At 41.7% G+C, this 23,535-nt stretch overlaps 1 protein-coding gene and 1 long non-coding RNA gene across 4 annotated transcripts in view; one reads left to right on the forward strand and one right to left on the reverse strand.

Moving 5' to 3' along the window:
* The window catches only part of LOC307219674, a 586,866-nt gene that overhangs the window by 80,204 nt on the left and 483,127 nt on the right, over nucleotides 1–23,535 (reverse strand). The gene's annotated exons all lie outside the window — the stretch shown is intronic.
* Nucleotides 1–23,535, forward strand: part of RTTN (rotatin) — a 96,614-nt gene that overhangs the window by 64,227 nt on the left and 8,852 nt on the right. For 2 of the 3 annotated variants that reach the window (XM_079982843.1, XM_079982845.1), the window contains exons 36-44: nucleotides 750–948; nucleotides 2,857–2,947; nucleotides 6,648–6,801; nucleotides 7,849–7,986; nucleotides 8,901–9,112; nucleotides 15,501–15,606; nucleotides 17,705–17,802; nucleotides 18,983–19,063; nucleotides 19,528–19,654. In XM_079982843.1, coding sequence (XP_079838969.1) covers nucleotides 750–948; nucleotides 2,857–2,947; nucleotides 6,648–6,801; nucleotides 7,849–7,986; nucleotides 8,901–9,112; nucleotides 15,501–15,606; nucleotides 17,705–17,802; nucleotides 18,983–19,063; nucleotides 19,528–19,654 — 1,206 coding nt within the window. The remainder of the gene's footprint in view (nucleotides 1–749; nucleotides 949–2,856; nucleotides 2,948–6,647; nucleotides 6,802–7,848; nucleotides 7,987–8,900; nucleotides 9,113–15,500; nucleotides 15,607–17,704; nucleotides 17,803–18,982; nucleotides 19,064–19,527; nucleotides 19,655–23,535) is intronic. The other variant, XM_079982844.1, reaches the window with a different exon arrangement.

A 23,535-nucleotide genomic window follows, 5' to 3' on the forward strand; every position in this document is an offset into this window, starting at 1 on the left:
GTTTAAAACCACTGTGACTATTTGACGCGGACATGCTGCGGACCACCTGAATGAAGCTTGAAGACCTTAAATTGGGAACCTCTGCTATAAACTGTACTGCATCCCACCCATATCTTGGAAAGTCTTCGTTGCCAAGGACCCTGTCCTCTCAACTCCTGTGGCATCTAAGCTGGACTGCTCATATTCATCCCAAAGGAGAGGCATGCAGTTCAATAGCACATCAACAGGTCTTGTGTGACGTTTCACATATGATGTGTTATAGTTCAGTTGGTTAGAGCATAGTGCTGATGATGCCAAGGTTGCAGGTTTGATCCCCATATGGGACAGCTGCTTATTCTTGCACTGCAGGGGGTTGGACTTGATGATCCTCAGGGTCCCTTCCAACTCTACAGTTCTATAATTTCCATTTCTATGATTTCAAATGAAACTGATGGGAACATAGGAAGCTGCCTTATACCAAGTCAAATCCACTGAGTCATCTAGCTTAGTACTGTGTGCACTGACTCGCAGCAGCTCTCCAGGGTTTTCAGGCGGGGTTCTCTCTCAGCCCTACATAGACATGATGAGGATTGAATCTTGGACCTTCTGCATGCGAGGCAGATGCTCTGCCACTGAGCTCTGGCTTTTCTCCTGCTCAGCTCCTTAACTCGTGTCCGACGAGACATATACCGCCTTGTTTTATGTAAATCCATCCCCAAGTAGCAGCACTACCTGCTTGTTTTGTTCTTTCTCTAAATTGTGTGTTGTAGGTCAGAGTGAAACAACGACAACAGTGTCTTCAAGTCCGCATGACTCCCAGCAGTCTACCATCAGACCCAATCGGTGTGCGGTGGTCACCCCCCCTCTCCTGTCAGCGGTGTGCGGCTTGCTGGACAACCTGCTGATTGTCACTCCCAAAGACACCGGCGTTGCTCTTCAGCAAGCACAGACACTAACTGCTCTCAGTAGGTAAGAGATCAATAGCTATTGAGGTCACAGACGAGAGACTGAATGGGACAAGCGCTACCCAAAGCCTTTGTTACAGATATTGATCGAGCCGCTGAGTATTCTGAGAATTCAAAGTTATCCTTTTAAAATCGAACCAGGAGAACCACAGCATTTTGCAGAAAGTAGAGCAGATTTGAAATCTCTTTATAGTTCAGCTACTTTTACTTTACTTGGACTTTTGAGCCAAGCGGTAACTTGTCTTTTTATTACGGTGGACGATGAAGTCCTCGGATTACATGCTACAAGCATAGATAAGTCATGCTAACTGGAATACTTGCAAAAGAGTATACTTTGGAAGCCCTGGCAGATACATTGGTGTAAATCCTTAAGTTGTTTATAGGCAGTGAAACAAGTGTTGTATGGGAAATGTGCTTGTGATTTATTTATACCCTATTAGCATCATTATTCAAGAGGGACAAGAGAAACCTTAGTTGCTTAGTCTGCTAATAACATAGCGACAGATGCCAAGAGCTGATAGCTCTGAAGTCCCCAGTTCAAATCTACCACTGAGCACAGACTTGTGAGAAGACCTAAAGCCTTTATGCTAGGAGTATTGCTATTTTTATCATCCTGGCTGAACTGTAGCAACTTACAGTTTGTCTCCAAGGAAACAACATCCCACAGCTGACTGCAGTGTATTGCACTTCCCTTCTCTGTAATAAGCGTAGGACAGCCTTTTGAGAGTCAACATCATTTGAGTGAGGATTATGAGAGGTTGAATCATTAGGATCCTAGCTTAAATTAGACTGCTGCTGCTGCTAAACCTACCACATCTTCTAGAATGTTCCCTAAGTATGTGGACATTTCCTCAGGTACACATACAGGCTTTCGTCTGTTTGGACACAACTGGATGCCATTTTGAATCAAGATGGCAGGCTGAACCTTTCAAAACATCACTGAAACAAACTTTTATGGGAGACTACCAGATTCCCGCGGGTTAAGGAAGGGTTAACTGGGTTGGGGAATGATCACGAGCTGTGATGAAGGCAGGGTACCAGTTTTGTTTGGGACATAAGTGTGGGGCTTGGACTGATTTAATTGTCTCTTCCTGCCTCATGCTCCTGATCAAAAACCCACACCACTTTCCCTACTTCCATCTGGAAAGAGAAAAAGTCTAAATTCTGTCATTTTGGGCTATTTTAGCTCCCAGTCATGTCTTACCTAAGACTTTCACTAGTGGGTAGAAGTGCTGTGCTCTCCTCCCTCCGGCAGATGGCACAATGTGAACTGCAGCCTCCAGCTGAACATTGAATCACTTCAAGCCGGAGTGTGGACAAGTCCCCTCATCCATCATAAATGGCCATGTTAGCTGTGGCTCCTGCAAGTTGCAGCCCTGCATCATCTAGAGGGCTGCAGTTTTCCATCCCTGACTTAGACATCCTGTTTGTGTGACTTGGCCTATCTTCTCCACCCCACCCCTCAAATTTTTGTTTGTTTCTGGAGGGACAGAAATTGCTTTTCTTTGCAATTTCCTGTCATGATAACATGAAGAACCCACTTACATTGTCCTTTCTATAGTGGAGGGAAGGAGGTGCCCCAGGCTTTTGCAAGGCAAGGAACCCAGGTAACATATGAGTGAGGGCAAAGTGTTGAGGGTGGGAATTACTGTCTTTGAAGTATCTGTTGTCTCACACATTCTTCAGACATGCCAACAGTCTAGACCAGGGGTAGCCAATGTGGTGCCCTCCAGACGTTAAAGACTACATATTTCATCACCCCCTGTCATTGGCCATGCTGGGCACAGGATGATGGGAGTTGATGTCCAAAAACATATGAAGGGTATTATGGTCTAGGCTACAGTTCCACATTGTGTCAAAATGTTAAGTTTATGCCTGTGTCCTTAACACAGTTGTCTTTGTTTCATGGTAGTCTAGTAAATTCCAGCTTAATAGAGAGATGTATCTTGGAAATGAAAGCACCTCTTCCTCAGCCTTTTCATATGGACTACACAAAAATTCAGGTTGGTGGCATACATATTTCCTTTCTATTCTATTCTCTTGAAGTGCATGGGTAGGATGCAGCACATGTTTTAATTACTGAAAGGCACCGGTTTACACCCTAAATGTGCCTTAAAAATACAGATCAACTCTGAAGTAAAGGCTGTTGAGTTGAGTGGAGCGTTTTTTTCAAGTCAGTGAGTTGTAGGGTTGCATCCTTAATAATCTTCCATTTTATTGATTCAGTGAACCCCATGAAAGGTGCTGCTTCTTTTTGTTTTCTTTTTCTTTTTTTGAGAAAAATGTGGTTTTGCTTAAGGGAAAACAATTATAATTGAGTAAGAGAGTTACATACAACTCATGTCAAAAAGAAAAGGTGTTGGTGGGAGTGTTAAAATGGAAACCCACAGCATTTTGCATTTTGTATAGTGGTTGTACATGTATGTGGGGGTGGGTTGCAGAAGGGGGCAGGGCGAAGTGGAAAAAACATTTCCCCCTTTTAATCTCCCAGCTTCGCTCCTTGAATGCTACTTTACTCCTAACGAGCCCTTCCCCAACCTGGTGACCTCCAGAGGTTTTGGATTACAACTCCCATCAGACCTGACCATTGGTCATGCCGACTAAAGCTAATGGGAGCTATATTCCAAAACATATGGAAGGTAACAAGCAAGAGATATCCATAGGACAAGTGTTGTGGCTCAGACAGACCACTTCTCTGCTGCAGTGGAGAAGCAGCAGTCGTTTCCAGGTTTGGCTTCCTTTTGCCAGTCACCCTGGGCCTACAGAGTCAAAAGGAAACATCATCTGGCCTTAGCCAGCAGCAAGAAGACCAAGTTCCTCTGGGAGGCTCTAAGCCTTGCCTTCCAGAAAGGGGGTCAAGGGTACCATCTTACTGGCCAGTGAAGGAGCAGCTGTTTCAGCCCTTGCTTTCTTTTCCTTCCCCATTCTTTCCCCCCCTCCTTTTGACATCATGTCTCTGGGTTTTTGGGCATTTTAGTAAAGCATTTAGACCAACACAATCCTTTTAAACCTCATCTAGCCTAATTCATAGCCACGTCAAAATCTGTACACCTTTCTGACACCAATGTTAAGTTTTGGGGAATACTTGGGAAGCTAGAAACTCTGAAAAACAGTAGTCTCGAGATTTTTCTGCATACCTGACATAAATCCAAACCTGAAATGGTTTGGGAGTGTGGAGCTGGTAGGCCCAGATTGTTCCGGGCAACCCAGTCCAGGCCTGTTTTGACCTGACTCGACCAAAGCCCAGTTCTGCTCGAATTAGTCAAATTCATTTCAGGATAGGGGCTGTGGCTAAATCTGGAGCACAACCCTAGTTCAAAGCTCACCAATTCTGGTCAACACTGAGGTTTACAAGTACGTGATTAGCAGCTGTTAGTTTCAGTTACCAGAGCAAATTCAGCTAGAAAGAAAGCAATGGCGGTTTAATCATGAAAGACAAGGGTGAGGAATCTCAGGCCCGATAGCTGAATGTGGTCCTCCAGGACCCTCCTTGTCCTAGGACATATATTTCACTGTCCTTGCTCCATGCCCTCTTTGCTGGAATGGGATCTTGAACTGTGATAATGCCTCATGTTTGTCTAGTAGATGGAGAATGGAAAGGTGTGTGTCCCTGGGTAGCAACAGCTTCTCACACACATACACACATTGCCGAAAGACATGTGAACGCTTGCTTGCTGTAGCTGAGAGAGCTGGTGTGCTTGCACAACCACGTGCCGTGAAAGCTCATCTCCGTCAATTATTCAGGAACTTTTGGAGTCTTGACTGGGTGCTCTGTAGTCGTAAAACTCCGGTAACTGGGTTATGCGGTGCAACTGAACGTGAGCAGTAGCATCAAAGCTCCTTTGATCTCACTTCTCCATGGGAATCTTTTTGTGAATGAAGGGAAAGATAAAGTGCGAGCTAGATCAATAATGTGCCACATCAAGTGCAGTTTAATCACCTTTTTTTTTTCCACACGATGACTACCCGCTAGCTTTTCAGAAGTAAATGGGAAATGCCATATATTGAAACTGTTGCGCTGTAATTGAAATTTGTTTTATCATTAGATCCTTGAGAAAGAAACCTTTGAGTATGTGTGCTTAAGTTAACAGATGCCAAATAAGAAAATAGTATAGAACTAAAATGGGTATGGAGGTTTTTGGACAATTTCCTTGAACCCATAATGAATCAGGCCTCTCCTTTTCTAGCCCCATTTTGTGAAAAGGAACAAAACTACTCTCAAAGGGGCAAGTATTCGGGAGCAAATGGAACGAGGGTTATGGTGCAGATTACACTCGGTGCATAGTGTGCAGCGCTCTCGCTCTCTCTCCCTCTCCCTCTCCCTCTCCCTCTCCCCCCCCTTTCCTTTCTTTACTTGCTTATGGGCTCCAGGATGACTGGTTGTCCATTGGAAACAGAGCTGAGAAGCAAAGAGTCAAACCTCCCATCCTTGCATGCTGTAGTCTCAATGAAAATTGCCATCTCTTTGGTGGATTGCCTTTTGCAGCCTTCCTAGGTACCCAGATTTCTTGAAAATCTCATTATATGCTCAGCTAGGCTTTCCTATAAGCATGGGAAGGTGAGGAAGGTGCCTACTATGTGCCTAACAACTGTTTATTTTTATTTTTTAAGCACAGTATTTTTCTTTTTAAAGGAATCAGTGTACTAATTGCAGGCATTCAGTAGCCAACCTTCCTGGCTCCCCTTGTTTCAGTTAAAGGTTAGAGTAAAACCATTATGAGGTAACATCTCCCATGAGGCTTTTTCGGATCAGGAAGCGTGGGCAGACCTGAGGTTGCCTAGGGCTGGAGAGATGTTTAACAGGAAGAAGTAAAGCCCCACCAGCAGAAATAAAGTCAGCTCAACCACCCACCCACCAAAGTTGTTAGGAAATTCAAAAGAGAAAGAGGCAGAAAACTGAAAACTTTATTCAACAGAAGAAGAAACATTTTGGTTTCAGCACAGCACTTACTAAAATCACAGGAAGTAAGCCATCATATTCTTGACACCTTATGCTGCACATCAATCGCCAAAGCAAGAAGACAATTACTATTACAAGTGTGTAATAGTACCGGTATTATTAAAGAGGCACTGTTGCTTCTCATGTGGAATGGACCTTGGCTTTAAAATACCATTCTTGTTCTTAGTGACTAATGACAGTTATTTGGATTTTACTCCTATTAACGCCTTCAGTTTCTACCTTTCCTTGTAAACTTGCAAAGTCACTAAGGAGGTAGTAATATCTGGTTCTCATCATGCTTTCTGTGAAATAGAAATGCGGTGGTAATATGTGGTTCTGGTTATGCTTTCTGTACAAGAGACCCAAAATACCACACAACCTTCTGCTAAATGTTGTAATAACCCAACCCCATGGCTGTTTACAAAATTCAGTAGGACTTAATTTCAGATACTTGGCACTTGGGATTGCAGGCTACAGTCTTCAGTTGGATATTAACAGTGCAATCCTTTGCATTTTTATTTGGAAGCATGTTGTTCTGTATGCAATGATGTTTATATCCAGGTGAGTGTCATGGGACTGCATTCTAAGAATATCGCATCTTTACTGTTGAAATATTTGCATATATTTCACATGCGGTTCATAACTTTCTTATCTCTTATATTGATTTAACTTTTTTTAAAAAAAACTTCTCATTGTCAAAAATAATTGCTGCAGAAACATACTACAAGTATCTGAGCCAAATCTTTTTGTTGTTGTTCAAACAGGTTTTGTTTCTACTGCAGTTTGTTTCATCTTTGTCCCAACTGCTACAGTCTTGCTTGCTGGTAGACACTCGCCTGGTGATGCAAGATGCATTATTGACACCTCTCTTGGCTCATACCTTTGTGGGTCTTTCCATTGGCTGCAAGGATGGCTTAGGTAATTGTGTGATCAGGAGTATGTTACTGAAATGCTTTGAACATGAGATCTGTCATTTGGTAGATCTCAAAGTTGAGTTATTTTTGATGTTTAGATCCCTGAAATCTTGTTTCTATATTTTGCTGATGGGCCCTAGCAGCGGCAATATCATCTCTGTGTCCTGTTGCCTGGAAACAGAGATTTTACATGACTGTCATACAGCAAAAAAGGGCTGCCCCAGGCCAGATTTACTCCCAGCTTGGTGTGCTTGTATATATCGCTGCTTTTGCTGCTTCCCTGCTACTGGGAACCAAGACGTGGTCTGGCTTAGTTATATTTCCCAACCTGGGAAGTTCATGTTATTGCTTCAAACAAACAAACCACAAGCTGTAACCATGGTTTGTTCTTGGTTTACCACTCATTGTTTGTTTGTTGTATTACAAATTTTAATGATTATTTTTTTAAAAAAACAATGACCAAGCATAAAGTGGTGTCTTCCAGGGGAAATACAGAAGCTAAGTATTGTATGCAGTCATCCACATGGGATCAAAATAGACATGGGAAATCTTTTACGTTACAGATTAAACTCACATCCACAGGGTATATTTCAGTTTAGAGCATTAAGATCATTTCTCCATAGTGGCTGCTGTGACTGAGGCGGTAAGGAGATTATCTCACTATTGTAAATAAATGATATAAATTGAGACCATATGGAGTCATACCCATCTTCCTCTATTATTCCTCTTATCGCCCTCCAATCTTAAATTAAGTGCTATATTCTACACATATTGGAGTGAGACAAATCATGAGACTAGGTTCAAATATAAAGCTAAGTAGGATCATGGCTTAGCTTCAAGTAACACAGCAGGAGTGAAACAATTGATATTTTCTCACTACAACAGCACTCTTGCTCATTTGTGCTAAGCCATATTTTGGCTTAGCTTTGCATGTGAACTAGGCCAACGTCCGAAAGTAGTAATCCCCATTTTACTTTCTATATGGGCACTGTATAGTAATACTTACTGATCAGAACTATGTGGTTTTTTTATTTGTATGTTTAATTGGCAGGGCCAGAGATAACTGCTGCAGTTCACCAAACTTGGGAAGACTCATTCTGCCTTCTCACTACTCTGTTAAGAAAATGTGGCCATGCCTCTCTGCCATTTGTCACTGCAGCTCTTGCAAAGCATTGGATTCCAGTAATCGGTAAGACCTATTTTTCAGGTGCCTTGATATCTGCACAGATAATGATAACTTAAGACCAGAATGTGAAATTGTCAAAGGAATGGGTTTGTTGGAACCACTTTTGCTGGTATTTGATTGCATGCTTGTAAGTTTTTTATTTGCTTTTGTCTACCACGTTGGCGCTGTGGGTTAAGGCCTCAGCGCCTAGGACTTGCCGATCGAAAGGTCGGCGGTTCGAATCCCTGCGGCGGGGTGCGCTCCCGCTGCTCGGTCCCAGCGCCTGCCAACCTAGCAGTTCGAAAGCACCTCCGGGTGCAAGTAGATAAATAGGGACCGCTTACCAGCGGGAAGGTAAACGGCGTTTCCATGTGCGGCTCTGGCTCGCCAGAGCAGCGATGTCACGCTGGCCACGTGACCCGGAAGTGTCTCCGGACAGCGCTGGCCCCTGGCCTCTTAAGTGAGATGGGCGCACAACCCCAGAGTCTGTCAAGACTGGCCCGTATGGGCAGGGGTACCTTTACCTTTACCTTACCACGTTCAGGGCTCAACAGAACTCATTTTCAGCTCATAAAGAAATGAACCTAGGTATTTGTGTGCTTCTATAGTGATTCTAGTCCTTGGTGATAATGGGATGAACTGGCCCAGTACCATTTCTCCTCCCTCTCCCAAAGTGGCATGAGGACCAAATGAAAAAGGAGGGTAGCACTTCTGTATATTTTAATAATTGTGTAGAGGAAGGACTACTGACAGGTGTAACTTGAACATGAGTGGCCCTCCAGATATTTTTATGTACAACCACCATAAGCCATTTTCTTACCCATTACCTTGCATATGCTTTTTTGAACCCAGTGCTGTAATATGTAGTTAAATATATTTATTTCTGTAAATACTGCAACATAAAACACATGATCCTTTCCCCTTTTTTTGTATTTTAGAAACAATATGTGAATGTATGCAATTCTCCGTCAGGCACCCTGAGCTGTGTGTGGCCTGCTTGCAGTTCCTTGCTGTCCTGTTTTCTGAAGAGGGGAAAAGAGAGCTCAACAGTAAAGAAAATGCTTGCTACCACCCAACAGTGGTTTTCCTTCTAGATGAGGATGAGAGGAGCCGAGATTCTGTGGCCAAACTCTGTGAATTAATAATTCAGGTAGAAATTTATAATAATCCAATTTCAGTGTGTTGCATTTTAAGCCTTACTAGTTATACGGGCATCTATCCCGCATACTTTGCTGGCTTATTCATTTTAAGTTAATCAAAACAATGTGTGTGGGGTTTTTTCTGCCCCTCTCGGTGGGAAGGGAGTCTATGAAAAGATTCAGCCTGTGATACTAATGCAGCAGATCCTCCAGGGTAGCTTAAAAAGTTGAAGCCCAGTTGTGCACCTGCTTACTTGGAAGTAACATCTATTGGTTCAGTGGACTGTGCTCCTAAGTAACTGTAATTGTAAAGACATTAGAACTAATTGTAAAGACCCCGTAAGTGCTGGCCTTCTGCTTTCTCACAGACATCTGGTTAGCCGCTCTGCAAACAGGATGCTGAACTAGATGTGCCGTTGCCCTGATCCAGCAGGCTCTTTTTATGTTCTTATGCAGGGGTCGGCCAAGGTTTTGTGGCTTGGGCCGGTTCACGGTCCCGCAGACACCGCGGTGGGCCAGAGTGTGTGCGCGCACATGCGCAAACTCTATTCCGGTGCGAAGGAGGTGTGCACAGCTTCCCATTGGCTGCAAGAGCTTTCTGCATCCAATGGGAAGCCTGCCAGCATCATGGAAGGCGGTCTCCGCTCTGCTCCGCACCAGTTTAGCACGGCGCATGAGAGCCGACTGAGTGGGCCGTGGGGGTCCCCGAGTGGGCCGTGGGGGTCCATGGGCTGGTTAAACGACCCTCATGGGCTGCTTGGCCCATGGGCCTTAGGTTGTTGACCCCTGTTCTTATGTATCATTGATATTTGCCATGGTGTCAGCATGTGTGGGGGAAGATAAAGCAAGTAGTAATTTGACTGGAAAAGTTGAAAATCTGAAAGGAAGGGAAGGTGATGCAAAAAAGAAGTGTCAGATAGAGACACTTGAGTCTCTATCTTGAGTCCACAGAGCCCACTTGAAGAAAGGCAGAAGAATAGTGTGAATAGGATTATGGGAGGAGGCGGAACTGGCTCCAGGTTTGAGGTAACCCTCTGGTAGGCCCATTCTTCTTTCTGTGGGCTCTGTGGACTTTCCTGGCTGTGGAAGTGTTTGAGGCACCATTGAGCAGCAGGGCCTAACTGTGCTTTTGTTATTGTTCTTTGTTTCCCAATATGTCCAGAGGAAGGCTTGGCCAAGAGCATTGTGGGAAACTCAAAGGCTGGCTTAGAACCAACCACATGGGGCTACTCTAATGTTAGACCAGGGGGGTGGGAATTAAGGGGGTGGTGCTAGGGAAGGCACCTGCAATGGGCCCTACCAAGACACTGGAGTTATGGCAGCTGCTTGAGGTGCTGATGCCAGCTCTGATAAGAGGGATTGTTAAGAAAGGGAGAAATAAGAGGGGGTTGGTGGCAGCTGTCTCTAGCATGAAAACAATGTTATTGGCTTCTTCCAGAGATGCATATCAGTTTCACTAAACTTTGTTGGGACCACATAATTCCTCTATTTTACACACTCTTGAGCATACTTCTCTTATTAAACATAAGTGAAAAAGAAGAACTGAATCCATAAATGGTTTTTCTATTCTAATTCTAACCTGCCCATATATTTGTGGCACATTTTAATACTATATTAAAACACGTGACTATTGAGTTCTTCATAAATTACAGTACTGTCCTATATTTACATAGAGTAAATCCCACAATATTCAGTGGAGCATACTGCCAGTAAGTGTAGGTTTTCAGGCTAAGTCTGAATCAAGCCCTCAGAATATCTGCTAAAGCTAGGGGTGTAGAGGAACATTATTTGGCTTTCAATGTAAGTTTATTTTCCTATTAAATGTAAGTTGAAAATCTCCATTGTTATCCCACCCCTTTTTGCCCCTTTGAAATGAAATTTTGCTCTGAGACATGGCAGTGTGTTTGCCTTAGCTTTAGTTCCCTTAACTGCAATATTCAAGTGGTCTCAAAATATTGAAGCCAGTGTCTTCTAAATTTGATTGCTCTATGGACTCAAGGCTCTTGGCATCAGATACAGGATAATCCCATCCCATCTTAGCCACAGTGCTGTTAATGGTATTATAGCTGTCTATAAGCACCCTCTTTTCTTTTTCTTTTAGACATTGGTAAAATATTCTCTTGCCTTCTGCTGATCGATATCTTTGCAGAAACAATTCCTGAAGTATTTTACTTCTCTATTTCCCTGTGTAAATTGTTTCTTATTTGATTTACTGCCATCAAAATCATGCTCTTAAGCCATGGAATAGCAGTAAAATACTGAAGCACTTCATGCCTTGCTATTCTCAGCTCCCTTTTTTACCAAGTCAATGCCTATAGTTCTGTTACCCAGCAGATTGGGCTTCTAACCCATTTCTTTTGAGCTTTTTATTCTTGCAGTGAGTTCTTCTGTAGATGATGACTCTGGTGAAAATATTACTTCTGCTCAAGTACAGGTCAGAAAAATCTACCAGACCTTTACTGTCTAGGACCAAATAGAAGTCAGAAGATAAGCAGATCTTATTTAGGATGTTATATTCATCAACTGGCTAGGGCCTCAAGCCTGTTCCTCTTCCAATTTCTTTCCATTAATATGACCTGCTTCAGTTTAAATGAAGCTAAAATAACTTCCTCTTAAATGACCCATTCAGTGTTTGCTATTTTCAGTTTAATGATGATCCTAATTGTGTTGGAGGAGGAGATTATTTTAATGGGAATCAATGTTCTTGAGGCAGCAGGTCTGGATCCAGTGTATTTTATTGGGAATGCATCTTTTTATTTTCTGTAGGCACTACTTCCTATTTGCACTTGGTGAATTGAAATGTGCACGTTCAATTGTTTGTCTGTCCTCTCTGCGTTCTTCCACTCTGCCGTGTTGCTTCCTCTCTCTGCTTGCAATTTCTTAAGTGATAAAATAACAAAATAACAGCATATCCAGCAAAATGATTTTTTTAAAAGAATATTTATTATATTTACATACATAAAACAGGAGATTTACCCCTTATTATCCCCCTGTGCACCCGCATGCCCCCAATATTGGCTCTGGAGGGTCAGGAGAAAACACCAGAATTGTTCCAAATAGCAAGCTGATATGCTTGTGCAGACAAAATGCTTGTGATAGTGCAGTAATTTCATCCATAGACTAACAGGAGGAGGGTTTCAGAAGTTTCACTTAAGGACATATATATATATGTTGTATATTTGGTTTTTGGTTTTTTTGTTTCCCCCCTGCTATCCTGTGTCTGACTAACACAGTATGCGTTGACGATAAAATAAAACAGAAAAGCAAATAAAAATAATTTTAAAAGAACACACACACAAACACACATTCAAAAGTAAACTCATGAAGCAGTATGTATTTATCACAAAAGATAGTAAAGGAAAGAAAATAGGAACATGAGTGAAAAGAGCTTAAGAGAAAGAGAAAAGCCCATGTTGGGCTCCCATGAAAATCTTAAGCCATACAGGTGAACCCCATATGGGGACAAAGTGATTCCAATTCCTCTGTATGTGGATTAAAATTTACACAGGACTAACAATCCTGTTTTGTGGGCCAGGTTTGTGCAAATTCCCTCCCCTCCTCCCCACAACTTAAAAGAAAATAACAGATTGGGGGGGGGGGATTGGTTGCATACATTTAACAAGCCCTAAAATGTGGTTTAGTGTTATGAGCCTTGGGCTTGTGCTTTCCCCACCCCTGGTGTGGACATAATTTAAAATTGAAGTTTTCAGTTTTGTCTTTCAGTGCCATTTAGTATGTTGTTTGAACTGGACAAACTGTAGTTAATCTTAAATGGTTTGTTGAAACAAGCCTGCTCATACAAAAGCAGCCCATACATATTTTTAAATAAGAATGAATAGAGACCAACCTACTTAAAAAGAAGTTGGCTCATTTCAGTTAACCATTGTTAGGGTCAACCATAGTTTGACTGGGTTTTAACAACATAGCAAGCCATGGTTAATCTAAAACAGAAATGAAAGTTTCCAAAGCTCCTACGGCACAGCTGCAAGGAGCAGGGAGTACATGAGCCTGAGGTTTGCTGCAAGGTCTTCTTGTAATGTTAAAAACAACATCTGTTGTATAAAATCTATGCGGTTTCAAAAACATCTCATTGTAAGAGACAGCAAGAGACAGGAGTAATAAAGGAACAATCAAGAGGCAAGACTATATGCTGATAAGTGCTGAGGTTGTGAGGACCACCCTTGCCTTCTTGTTTTGCCACAGAATCACTTTCCTTGAGCATCCTTTGTATCTTGGCTGTTGGATGCTAGATGTTTTTAAGGTGTCCCTGGAAAACTTGGGTTTTCCCCTTGCTATGTGACCATGTAACTTAGAGCAAACATCACTAGTTCTTCAGCTTCTGTGCCTTGGAACTCACATCTGGTGTTAAAGTTCCCCTTAGTATCCAGTTGGCTAGAGAACTGTGGCTAACCTATCTGCTGTGACAGGCATAGGCAAACTTGGCCCTCCATATGTTTTGGGACTACAACCCCCATCATCCCTAGCTAACAGGACCAGTGGTCAGGGATGATGGGAGTTGTAGTCCCAAAACATATGGAGGGCCGAGTTTGCCTATGCCTGTGCTATGACATCTGAGCAGACTTACCCACTTGAGGGTGGAATGAAAATATAGCCTACCTGGCTGGCAGGCTCTTTAACAGCTTGGTAATAACTCTGTCTCTGTAAAAGAAGTTTCCTGAAAAGGGCAAGTGACACTATTGCAGTGGCTGGATTCACATGCTGCTTTTTAAAAAGGCATGTAATTTCAGAGAAAGCAGTTAGAGTAGCAAAATCAAAGCAGGCACTGATGTAAGAGCCAGGTATATCGAACAAAGGAGACCAAAGAGGGCCTGAGGTTCACATCTAGAGAAGGGGAACAATAGTTTGAAATCATCTACATTGAAGATTTGATAAGTGTCATGACAAAAGGATAACTCATCATCACCTTTCCACTCACTGGTTATCAGGAGGAATAAAAAGGATGGCCACTTAAAATAGGAGGAACCTGTCAATCCAGTCACTTCTGTAGAAGTATTGGGTTAATTTGCAGATATTGCCAAGGGGCAAACTAGATGCGGCAGCTGAAGGCCCACGTGTTAGAATGTTAATGAGCTCCTATAAAGAGAGAGGGTAGTAAAGGCAAGAAGGGGCACTGCAGCCATTTTCCCCAGACCATTTTTCTCTTAGTGTGGACTGTAAGATGGGGAGTATCCCTTGCCAAGAGAGAAGCTGCTGTGGATATGTTCCAGGGGGGAAGTGTGGGGCAGGGAAGGATTCAGTGACACCCTCCTGCCCGGCCAATGGATTGGAAGAAGGCCATCAAATTGTGCCTGATTCCAGGGGGCCGAGACCAGGGAGGAGAGACGGTGGAAGAAAATTGGGAATTTAAAATGTATATATTGAGATTTAAAAGGGGGGAAAAAAAAGAAAGAAATTTTTAATGGAAAATGGAAAAATCGTGGAATGAAATTTTTATAACCCTAGGGGAAACGTCTTAAGAGAATAAGTTTAAATATATCAGTTTTAATGAGAAATAATATTAAATAAAGTAAAAATGGATGGATAATAGGTGAAAGAGAGAATGAAAAATTACAGGATGTCAAGATAAATAATTAGGATAAAAACAAGATGAAAGATTTGCTGAAATACCTATCTGAACTAGAATATAAAGAGGGGAGGTGAGAGGAAGTCAAGGAAATAAGTTAAAGAAAGAAAAATATGTAAAGGTTTGACTTGTTCTTTTTTCTTTTTGACTTTTTGATTGTATGTATTTTTAACTCCCCCCCCCCCCCCCCCTGTTTTCGCTCTTTTACTTTTTCCTGGATGTGATTTGCTTTTATGGACTGTTTTGTTTTCTTTTTTTATTCTTTTTGTAACCTTTAAAATTTGAATAAATATTATTTATAAAAAAAATAAAATTGTGCCTGATTCCAGACAACACTGAGGACACCGCTATACAGCTGTAAATAAAACATTTTAAGTGTGTTTCAAGTACAATATACAATGTGACACTAGATGGCGATGGTGAGCATTATGGAAAATTCAATGTATTTTAAAAAACTTTTTTTTAAAAAAGCATTTTCAGAATGTTTTTTTATATGTGTGTAGATTCCACCTGAGGCATTTCTCTGGTTCTAATCTCTGGGAATCGAATGTAGAGTCTGTTCTCAATGGTAGTATAGTTTTCCACCCCAAATGAATGGGGTTTTTTTTGGGGGGGGGGTTCCCTGTGCTGCCAAGTTTCATTGAGATTTAAATTTTTTTATTTTGTACTGAATGCATTTTATGTGTGATGAAGGACAGTCTAGGAAACCAGTAAGTAAATGTGTAAATGGAATTTGCAGACATTTAACGTGTAACTTCCTGCAGGATATGTTCTCTAAATTTTCTGTGTGGTAACCAGTGTTGCTTTATTGGTAGAGCTATGAAGGAAAATCCTCTCAGGATGTGCTGAAGCGAGTTGCCGCCAGTGCTTTGCTTCCCCTTTTGGCTGTCAGTAAAAGTGCCCAGAAATGTGCTTTGGAAGGTGAGCTGCCTTGCTATAACACACACTGAGGTTGTCCTTACTGTGTAGGGAATGCAAAAAACAGCCTTACACATCTTATTTAAAACAAGTCTACTTTTGGTGACATGCAAAACCAAGAGCAGGATCACAATCAACATTAGAACATGCTGGTTATGAGCATTACTAGAGAAATGGCACCACAACAGTTGGCTTTCATTTTGTCATGCATTTATAGGTACCATTAAACAGACTTATCTGCTCAAGTGGTTCTGGTTCAATGACGGATATTTTTAGAAGTTCTGAATTTATGCACGTTAGTGTCTTTTGTGTTTCTGTATGTAAAAAGTCTGTCAAAATCGTATCCATATTTGTAATTGTAAGTGTTCATTATCTTCTCCTGGCCCTGAATAACCTGTTTATAGACACACCATAACCAAGCAGTGCATTTTGAATGCCCTTGAATCTATGAGAGCCTTGGAGTAAATCCCTTGTGGAGAACCTTGCATTTAGACAGTACAGTCTAGGTGGGAAAACACAAGGTTGATGTCGGCATGTATTTTAGCACTTGAAGAACCATTTTAAAGGTCTCCCGTGGCACCAATGTTAAGGTTCAGGCAGGAAGATCTAGTATTTATTGATGCCTGAGCAACCTCAGAGGGTTGCCGTTCCTCTTGCTTGCAAGTGAGCAAATAAGAACAAAATAAAAGCAGTTATTGGTATTCCTTGTGGGTTGGTTCCAAACTTGTGCCTCTGCAGATGGATGGGTTCCTTCAGTTCACAGAGAGAACCAGGACCCAGCAGAGCTCCCCAATGGAGGAAAGGGGGGGTGTGGAAAATAGTTTTTACTGATCCCCTGTACCACCTCCCCATGTCCTGGAGGATCTCCCCTCCTGCCAAAAAAAAAATTACACACTGCGACAAGCTCCTCACTCCACTGTGAATGAAACCTAACACTGAGCAGCGTACCTGCTGATAATTAATGATGTCATTTTTGTATGGTTAACTATTTGATAAGGATAGCATGTTTAAGGAAAAGCCAGCGAAATATTAAATAGTGTCTCTAAAAAGAAAAATCATACCGAACAATAACATCCATATTTACAGAACCAAAGCAATTTACTTAATAATCCCTTTCCAGATGTGTGGTAAAAAAAAAAAAAGTCCCAAAACTTTCATGTCAGGGCCGAAGATGTGAATGGTTTGAGCCTGAGTTGCATAGGTTCTCAACCTACCATTGTGTCTTGGTCAGTTGAATCCGTAGAAAAGAAATAATTGTACATTGAAGACACACTCTTTAAACTATGAGCTAATTGTAAAATAAGTGAGACATATTAACTGCCCGTTGAAATCCTCCCAAAGTAACAGGATTTATCCAGCAAGCTAGCCATACCTTTCTCTAAGATGCTATAAGCTGTTAGGGGCTATAGCAAACAGATTTCCACTGGACAGTCTACAGTTCCTGCTGGCCCCTGAGCATGCTCATTCCTCATTGGTCTAGTTTCCTTTTGTGGACTAGGGAGGGGCTCCCCATTTTTATTTGTTTTTTTAACTCTCTCTCCCGCCCATCTGCAAATGCCAGGATGTCCTGAGAATGCCGATGCCTCCCTAGAGTCTGCTATTAGGGGACTGATTGCTTAGTTAAATTCAAATGTAGTAACTTCAAATGTTAATTAGGCATTGGCTACTTAAGCTTGTCATTTTGCATGCAGTATGTCACCTGAACACATTTTGTTGTTGTTGTTGTTCTAGAAATAATATAATGCACTTCCATCAGTATAAAATAAAATAGAAAATGTGATTCGTTGGTTACTGATAGAATGTCTGATACTTCCACATTTTGCAAGTACTGTGATACCTCGGGTTACGAACTTAATTCATTCCGGAGGTCTGTTCTTAACCTGAAACTGTTCTTAACCTGAGGCACGCTTTTGCTAATGGGGCCTCCTGCTGCTGCCGTGCTGCCGGTGCACAGTTTCTGTTCTCATCCTGAGGCATAGTTTGTAACCTAAGGTACTGCTTCTGGGTTAGCGGAGTTTGTAACTCAAAGTGTTTGTAATCTGAGTAACCATTGTATGTGAGTGTAGGCAGGTTTGTTGATAGAGTGCATTGTTCATTACAGCCAACCTAATAGAAACCTGCTTGGAACAGATAAAGCACATTCATGCACAACTGAACCTAGACTCCTTGAGGCCTGGAAAAGCAGTCCCTAGGAAAAAGGTAATTAAAAAAGAAAATTTGCAAAATTGATATTAAAAGTTTGGAGTTTCTCCTACTGATGTTGCAGAGCACAATCCAGTGCATGTCTGCACACAAGTAAATCCCTCTGTGGTAATTGGGGTTTACTCCTGAGTAAATGTGTTTGGGGCTTAAGAAAGAGTGTGTGGCATAGTGGTTAGTGTGTTGGTCTGGGATCAGAGAATCTTGAGTTCAAATCTACACTCGGCCATGAAGCTTATTTGGGGACTACATATCTTTAGGTTCCAAGAGAAAACATCCCTCTTCTCCCAGGCCTTTGGTTAATTAAACAATCTGTGGCCTTTTAAACTGGGGGGGGGGGGGAGTTATTTTTGTTTGTTACTCTGTTATATCTTTTCGTGGTTTTATATTGTAAACTGCCCTATGATCCTTGGATGATGGGTGTTATAGAAATCTAATAAATAAAATAGTGCCTTTGTACAATGAAGCTACTTTATTCAAGCTTCTGCCATTGTTTAAAGCCACCATTTTCCTCTCAGTTTCCTTCATGTCCTTTTTACTCAAAATTCTATTAATGTTTTATGCTTTATCCTTTTCATTGTCTCTCCCTTTTAGCTCTCACCCCATTGCCACTTTTGTTAAACAACCTGTCTTCACTTTTTCTCCCCCACCCCACCCTGATTTCATGCAAATCCAAGATTGTGATGTGGCACTACAAATCCCCCAGTGCAGTCTGCTTGATAACATTCTTACATTTTTATTACATGTAAAGAGAAGAGCAAGAGCAGACTTCTGTTGAGCCCTTTTGAAAGTTGCTGTTTGTCCTTTCCCCTACCCAGTTTATCACCTTACTTTCGTTCCTTCCCATTTTGCTTTTGAGAGCAAACCCTTTTATTGCCATCCAGTGAATTTGCTGTGTTTGAAAACGTAGCTTCCATTATGGATTCCATATTGTATCGCTCTTCCTTTATGTTCAGTAGAGCTGAAATGCTGCTTCTGCTTTAGATGAGCTTATTGAAATTCAATAATCTTTTCCACAGACAGTTAGAATGCCAGCATCTTAGAAAGCAAGGTGGTCAGGTGCAATTCCAGTGTGGTAAAATAAGTCCAGAAGCAAAAGGTGCTATATATGTCATATAAAGCAGTTTCTGGTTAGATATTGATGCTAAATCACTTTCTTTATTTCTTTTTGTTCTACTAGGATGATAATAACCTCAGCAAAGAAATAAAGCTTGTCATGCAGCTCCTAAGAAATTGCTTCTTTCGAAATGAATCCTGCAAAGTAAGAGATGTGGGGGCACATGCAACATTCAGCTGAAAATGTTGGTGGAGGCACCTCTTCCAAGCACTAGCAGAAGCTTCTGGAACAATCTTCCTTCTGTCTTTACATCCAGGGGATTCCATTTTCTGGAATTTCAACAAATTCCAAGATGTATGGTGGTGGTGGTGGGGTGATTCTCTTTACTGAATGTAAGTTGCAGTGTGGGCCTTCCCTCCCCCAGTAAATCTGAACTTACACTTTCTGTTGTATTTGAGTGTGGTAAACTCAAAATGGCTTCTATACTCCGCTTGGTCGAATATGCAGTTGTCTATTTCCTTAGCCACAAGATGAAACATTGTATGCCTTTAAGTACCATATCTCACTGCTTCTATTCATTAGTTGTGAGGGTTTTAACTTTTACTCACAATTTCTCTTATGAAAGTAGCTTTTCAGTATTACACTGTCCTCTTGTCTCTGTCCGACAGGCAGCAGCCCTTGGAACTCACCTTATCTCTGTTTTGCATGCTCTGTGGCCATGGCTTTTAATGGATGACTCACTGATGCAAACAGCTCTGCATTTGCTCTGTGTCTACACGGCAAACTATCCTTTAGGTGGGTGACGAGTCAGACTTTTGTTTACTTCTTTATTTGTATATAAATATGTGTTCCACCCTTCTAGTGCCTGTACGCTATGCAGGGCAGCTAACGACACTTCAAAATAAAACCAAAAATGCCACAGAGGCAAGAGCTGCAGAAAAAACATCACAGTTAAACAAAACCTCAAGTCCTCTGCAAGGAAAAGTCTGCTGGTAATAAAAATGTCTTCCTCAGCATTTAAAAGACAGAAATGGGAGCCCCCATGCCTCCCAGGGCAAAGGGCACATGTTGGTGGTGTGGCCACCGGGTATATATTGTACTGGAACAGTCGCCAGAAAATACTAATCCAAGCAAAAGCTGTGAGGGGAAAACTGCAGTTAACATTTGTTTTGTGCATTATCCTTTACTGTCCCTGTGCTGTGCAAGTGAAAGTCCTCTTCAAATTCCCTACTAAACATGACTGGAAAACTTATATAACATGCACACCTACTTCCTTAAAGGAATAGGTAGATATTGTAGAGCGGAATCAACTAACCCTGTTTGCTAACAGAACCCAGTGCAAAGGCTCTCACTAGTGCAACAGGCCCTCCCCTTCTCCCCACCCAACACCGCTTTGGAGGGTTGGGAGAACCCCACAATAGCATGCCGGGAGATTGTTTCATCAGCTGACTTTTGGTCAACTAACTTTTGCTCAGAGTAGACCCATTGAAATTTATGGACCAAATGATCATTAATTTCAGTAGGTCTACTATGTGTAAAAGTTAGTTGAATATGGCCCTGTGTTTGTATACAATATGACTACCCTTTGATATCATTTATTCTTTCTTTCTACCCATTTTCTCCTCTCATAGCAGTTAATATTTATTTATTTTAGGAATAAGCACAAAATAGATATAAGCACAGTGTGTCTACACAGCATCCATAGGTACATTCTGTTAACAACCAAATTTTATGTCAATCAGCAATACCTTTCATAAGACTTTTTTGAGATGTACACTGACTGAACCTGTATGGAGAGCCAAATAATTTTTGCTAAATTAAATACCTACACCTAGCATGGCTAGGTTTTACATTACAGGAAATAAAGAGTACCATGAGTAGGCATCTGCATAGCTTCAGAATAGGAGGAAACCCAGGCTATGAAAGTTTCAGACATCTGTTGTTTTGAGGAGGAGGACAGTGAACTTCATTGCATATAGCAGCATTGACTTTCTAATGTGGGTGATAAGTTCATGCGCTCAGTGAATCTACAGTATGTGAATACACGAGGAACTCTTATCTCCTGTGGTTCTGTTTTCCACATTAACCTATAATTAGTATCTATGAGGTTAATGCTTATATTTCTGTCTATGACAACTTTTGTATGAATATATCTAAATTGAAAGTGTGATTGGGAAGAGTGGAAAATCTTATTTTGATCTGTTGTCATAGAAGATGAATGCATTTCTGTTTAAAAACAGCCTTGCCTTTTATATATTAAATAAACCACACTATCATAACAATTCAGCAATGTGGTATACAGCATACAAATACAGTAACATCAATTGAAATCTTAAGACACACAACCTTCCATTTCTGTTGTGAATAGATTCTGAAGACTGGTTTCTATGCACAGAAGTAGCTTTAATTTCCTGGTAGTCTTATAAAACATTAAGTCAATTTAAATTATCTTTCTAGACATTGCAATGAAGAGCTGTGCATGTCCAAGGTTCTGCATGCCTGAGGTGGGCTTTAGACTTATGTTCTCAAACAACAGCCTTCAGTTTTTCAAACTAAACTGAGAAGACACTCAAACACAGACTGTAATGCAGCAGAGCATATTCAAAGAAAATACTTCAATTCAACTGGGCAGGCCATTACCTTAAGCATGCTTACAATAGCATTTAGGGTCATGGCCATGGCTAGGAGCCTATGTCTGCAAACCAATTTTTATTCATACATTAAGCCAAATTACGTTCCTCAAGGCCAGTGGCGTAGCGTGGGGGGTGCAGGGGGTGCTGGCCGCACCGGGCGCAACATCTGGGGGTTAGGGTTAGGGATAGGGTTAGGGGGCGCAAATTACTTGCCTTGCCCCGGGTGCTGACAACCCACACTACGCCACTGCTCAAGGCATATTCTGGGACCTTTCCTGTGCAAAAGTGCACCAGTGTAAAACTATTACTACTAGAGATGTCTCTGAATTTTATAACTCCTTGGCAACTCAAAATGCTCACCTCAGATATGAGATGAGTATTGTGACCCTCAGGTTCTTCTCTGGCTTGGATTTGAATCTGATTCAGAAAAGAACTTCACTCCAGCTCTATCTTACCTGTTAGGGAACTGCCATCGGCTCAGAGGCGAGAGATAGAGGGGGAGTTGTGTTACAGGGAGCCTCCAAAAATCTTGCGAAGGAGTTCCTCTTCAGGCAAGGAGGAAAGCTGCACCTCCAGTGGAGAAGAGGTGCAAGGACCAGAGGATGCTAGAGAGAGCCTTAACACCGCGCCTGAGCAAGCCAGAGAGGAGGGAAGCACACCCCTGCCATCCCCAATCATGCGCAGTAGTTTGAGGCTCAGGGAGGGGTGGAAAAGGCTTGGGGTGATGAAACTTTTATGGTGGAGGAGGTACAAAAACAGACCACTCCTAGATTCTGCTAGTGATTGAGCCAGACATGAACTTATGACGCTCTTCACTGTAAATAGTTTGCACCAAAATAAAGCCTGTAAAACACAGGTTGGAGTCCTGCCTGGTTACTCTCAAGCAACCGCAACAGCATCTGACATTACCCATCTATAAGTCCCCAACTACTATAAGTCCCCAACTACTATAAGTCCCCAACTACTATAAGTCCCCAACTACCCAACTACTGGTTGTGGGAAGGAGAGATCTGTTCAGGGCTTGATACTACTGTGGTAGGAATCCAAGCATCAGGAGCAATTATGAAATGTAGTTTTCTCAGTTCTCCTGAAATCCAGAGTTACACCAAGGGTCAATTTGGCTGGGAATAACTTGAGAGGCTTTCAGGTTTCAAGGAAGGGGATGAAGAAACTGCTCTGCTTATTCTAAACTGATTTGAGGAGTACTGTGGGGGCAGTTAAAAAGAGAATCTCTTACAAAGCACAGATGGACCCTTGTGTGGGCAGGAAATCATTAATAGTTTCAGCATCCTAAATGGTTTGGGTTATAATTAAACAATGTTCATGCTCAAACAGTGCAAAAATTAAGTGGGTGTGATCTCTTTAAGAAGTCTTATTATGTTTTCAATTTATTTGTTGCCTCTCACTGAAGCCTCAAGTGGCTCATCTTTGCAGCTCTTTATTTAACAGGCTTTACGTGATTAGATTTCCAAGATTTGATGGTGGAAAATTATTAATGCATTTATGTCAAGAGTTTTATGAAGATAAATTATATTTGCCACTAATAAAATTTGTAGATTGCATTCATATATGCTTTATCCAAAATGCATTTAAGATTGGATTGGGCCAACTTTCCACCTAGTCCAAATTCTGTTTTCGGCAGTGGCGGTGCAGAGGTGTCTCAGGAGTACTCACAAACAGCATGAAGACATCACCCACCCACCCCAGTTTGTCCCCAACACCTGACAACTGCTTTTGGACATTGAGAGCATTTAGCTGCCCCATCTAACAGCATCTGGGATATCTATTCTCTAATGTCTAATCCCATTACTAAATATTCTGGCAGTAAATTGTATAGTTACAATTATGCAATTGTAAAAGCACTTGTTCTCCACCTCCAGTGCTACTTTGAAAAATCATGATTTGCTCCCTCTAATACCAAACTTAGGTGGTGAGTGCCAAAAGGACTTGGGGCCACTGGAACAGGAGAAGGGAAATATCAACATGCTGAGGGGAACCCTGCAGGTGGGGAAAGAAACCCTAAGAGGACTAAGTAGCCTGATG

Source organism: Podarcis cretensis, assembly GCF_951804945.1.
Source record: "Podarcis cretensis genome assembly, chromosome: 7".
NCBI lineage: Eukaryota > Metazoa > Chordata > Lepidosauria > Squamata > Lacertidae > Podarcis > Podarcis cretensis.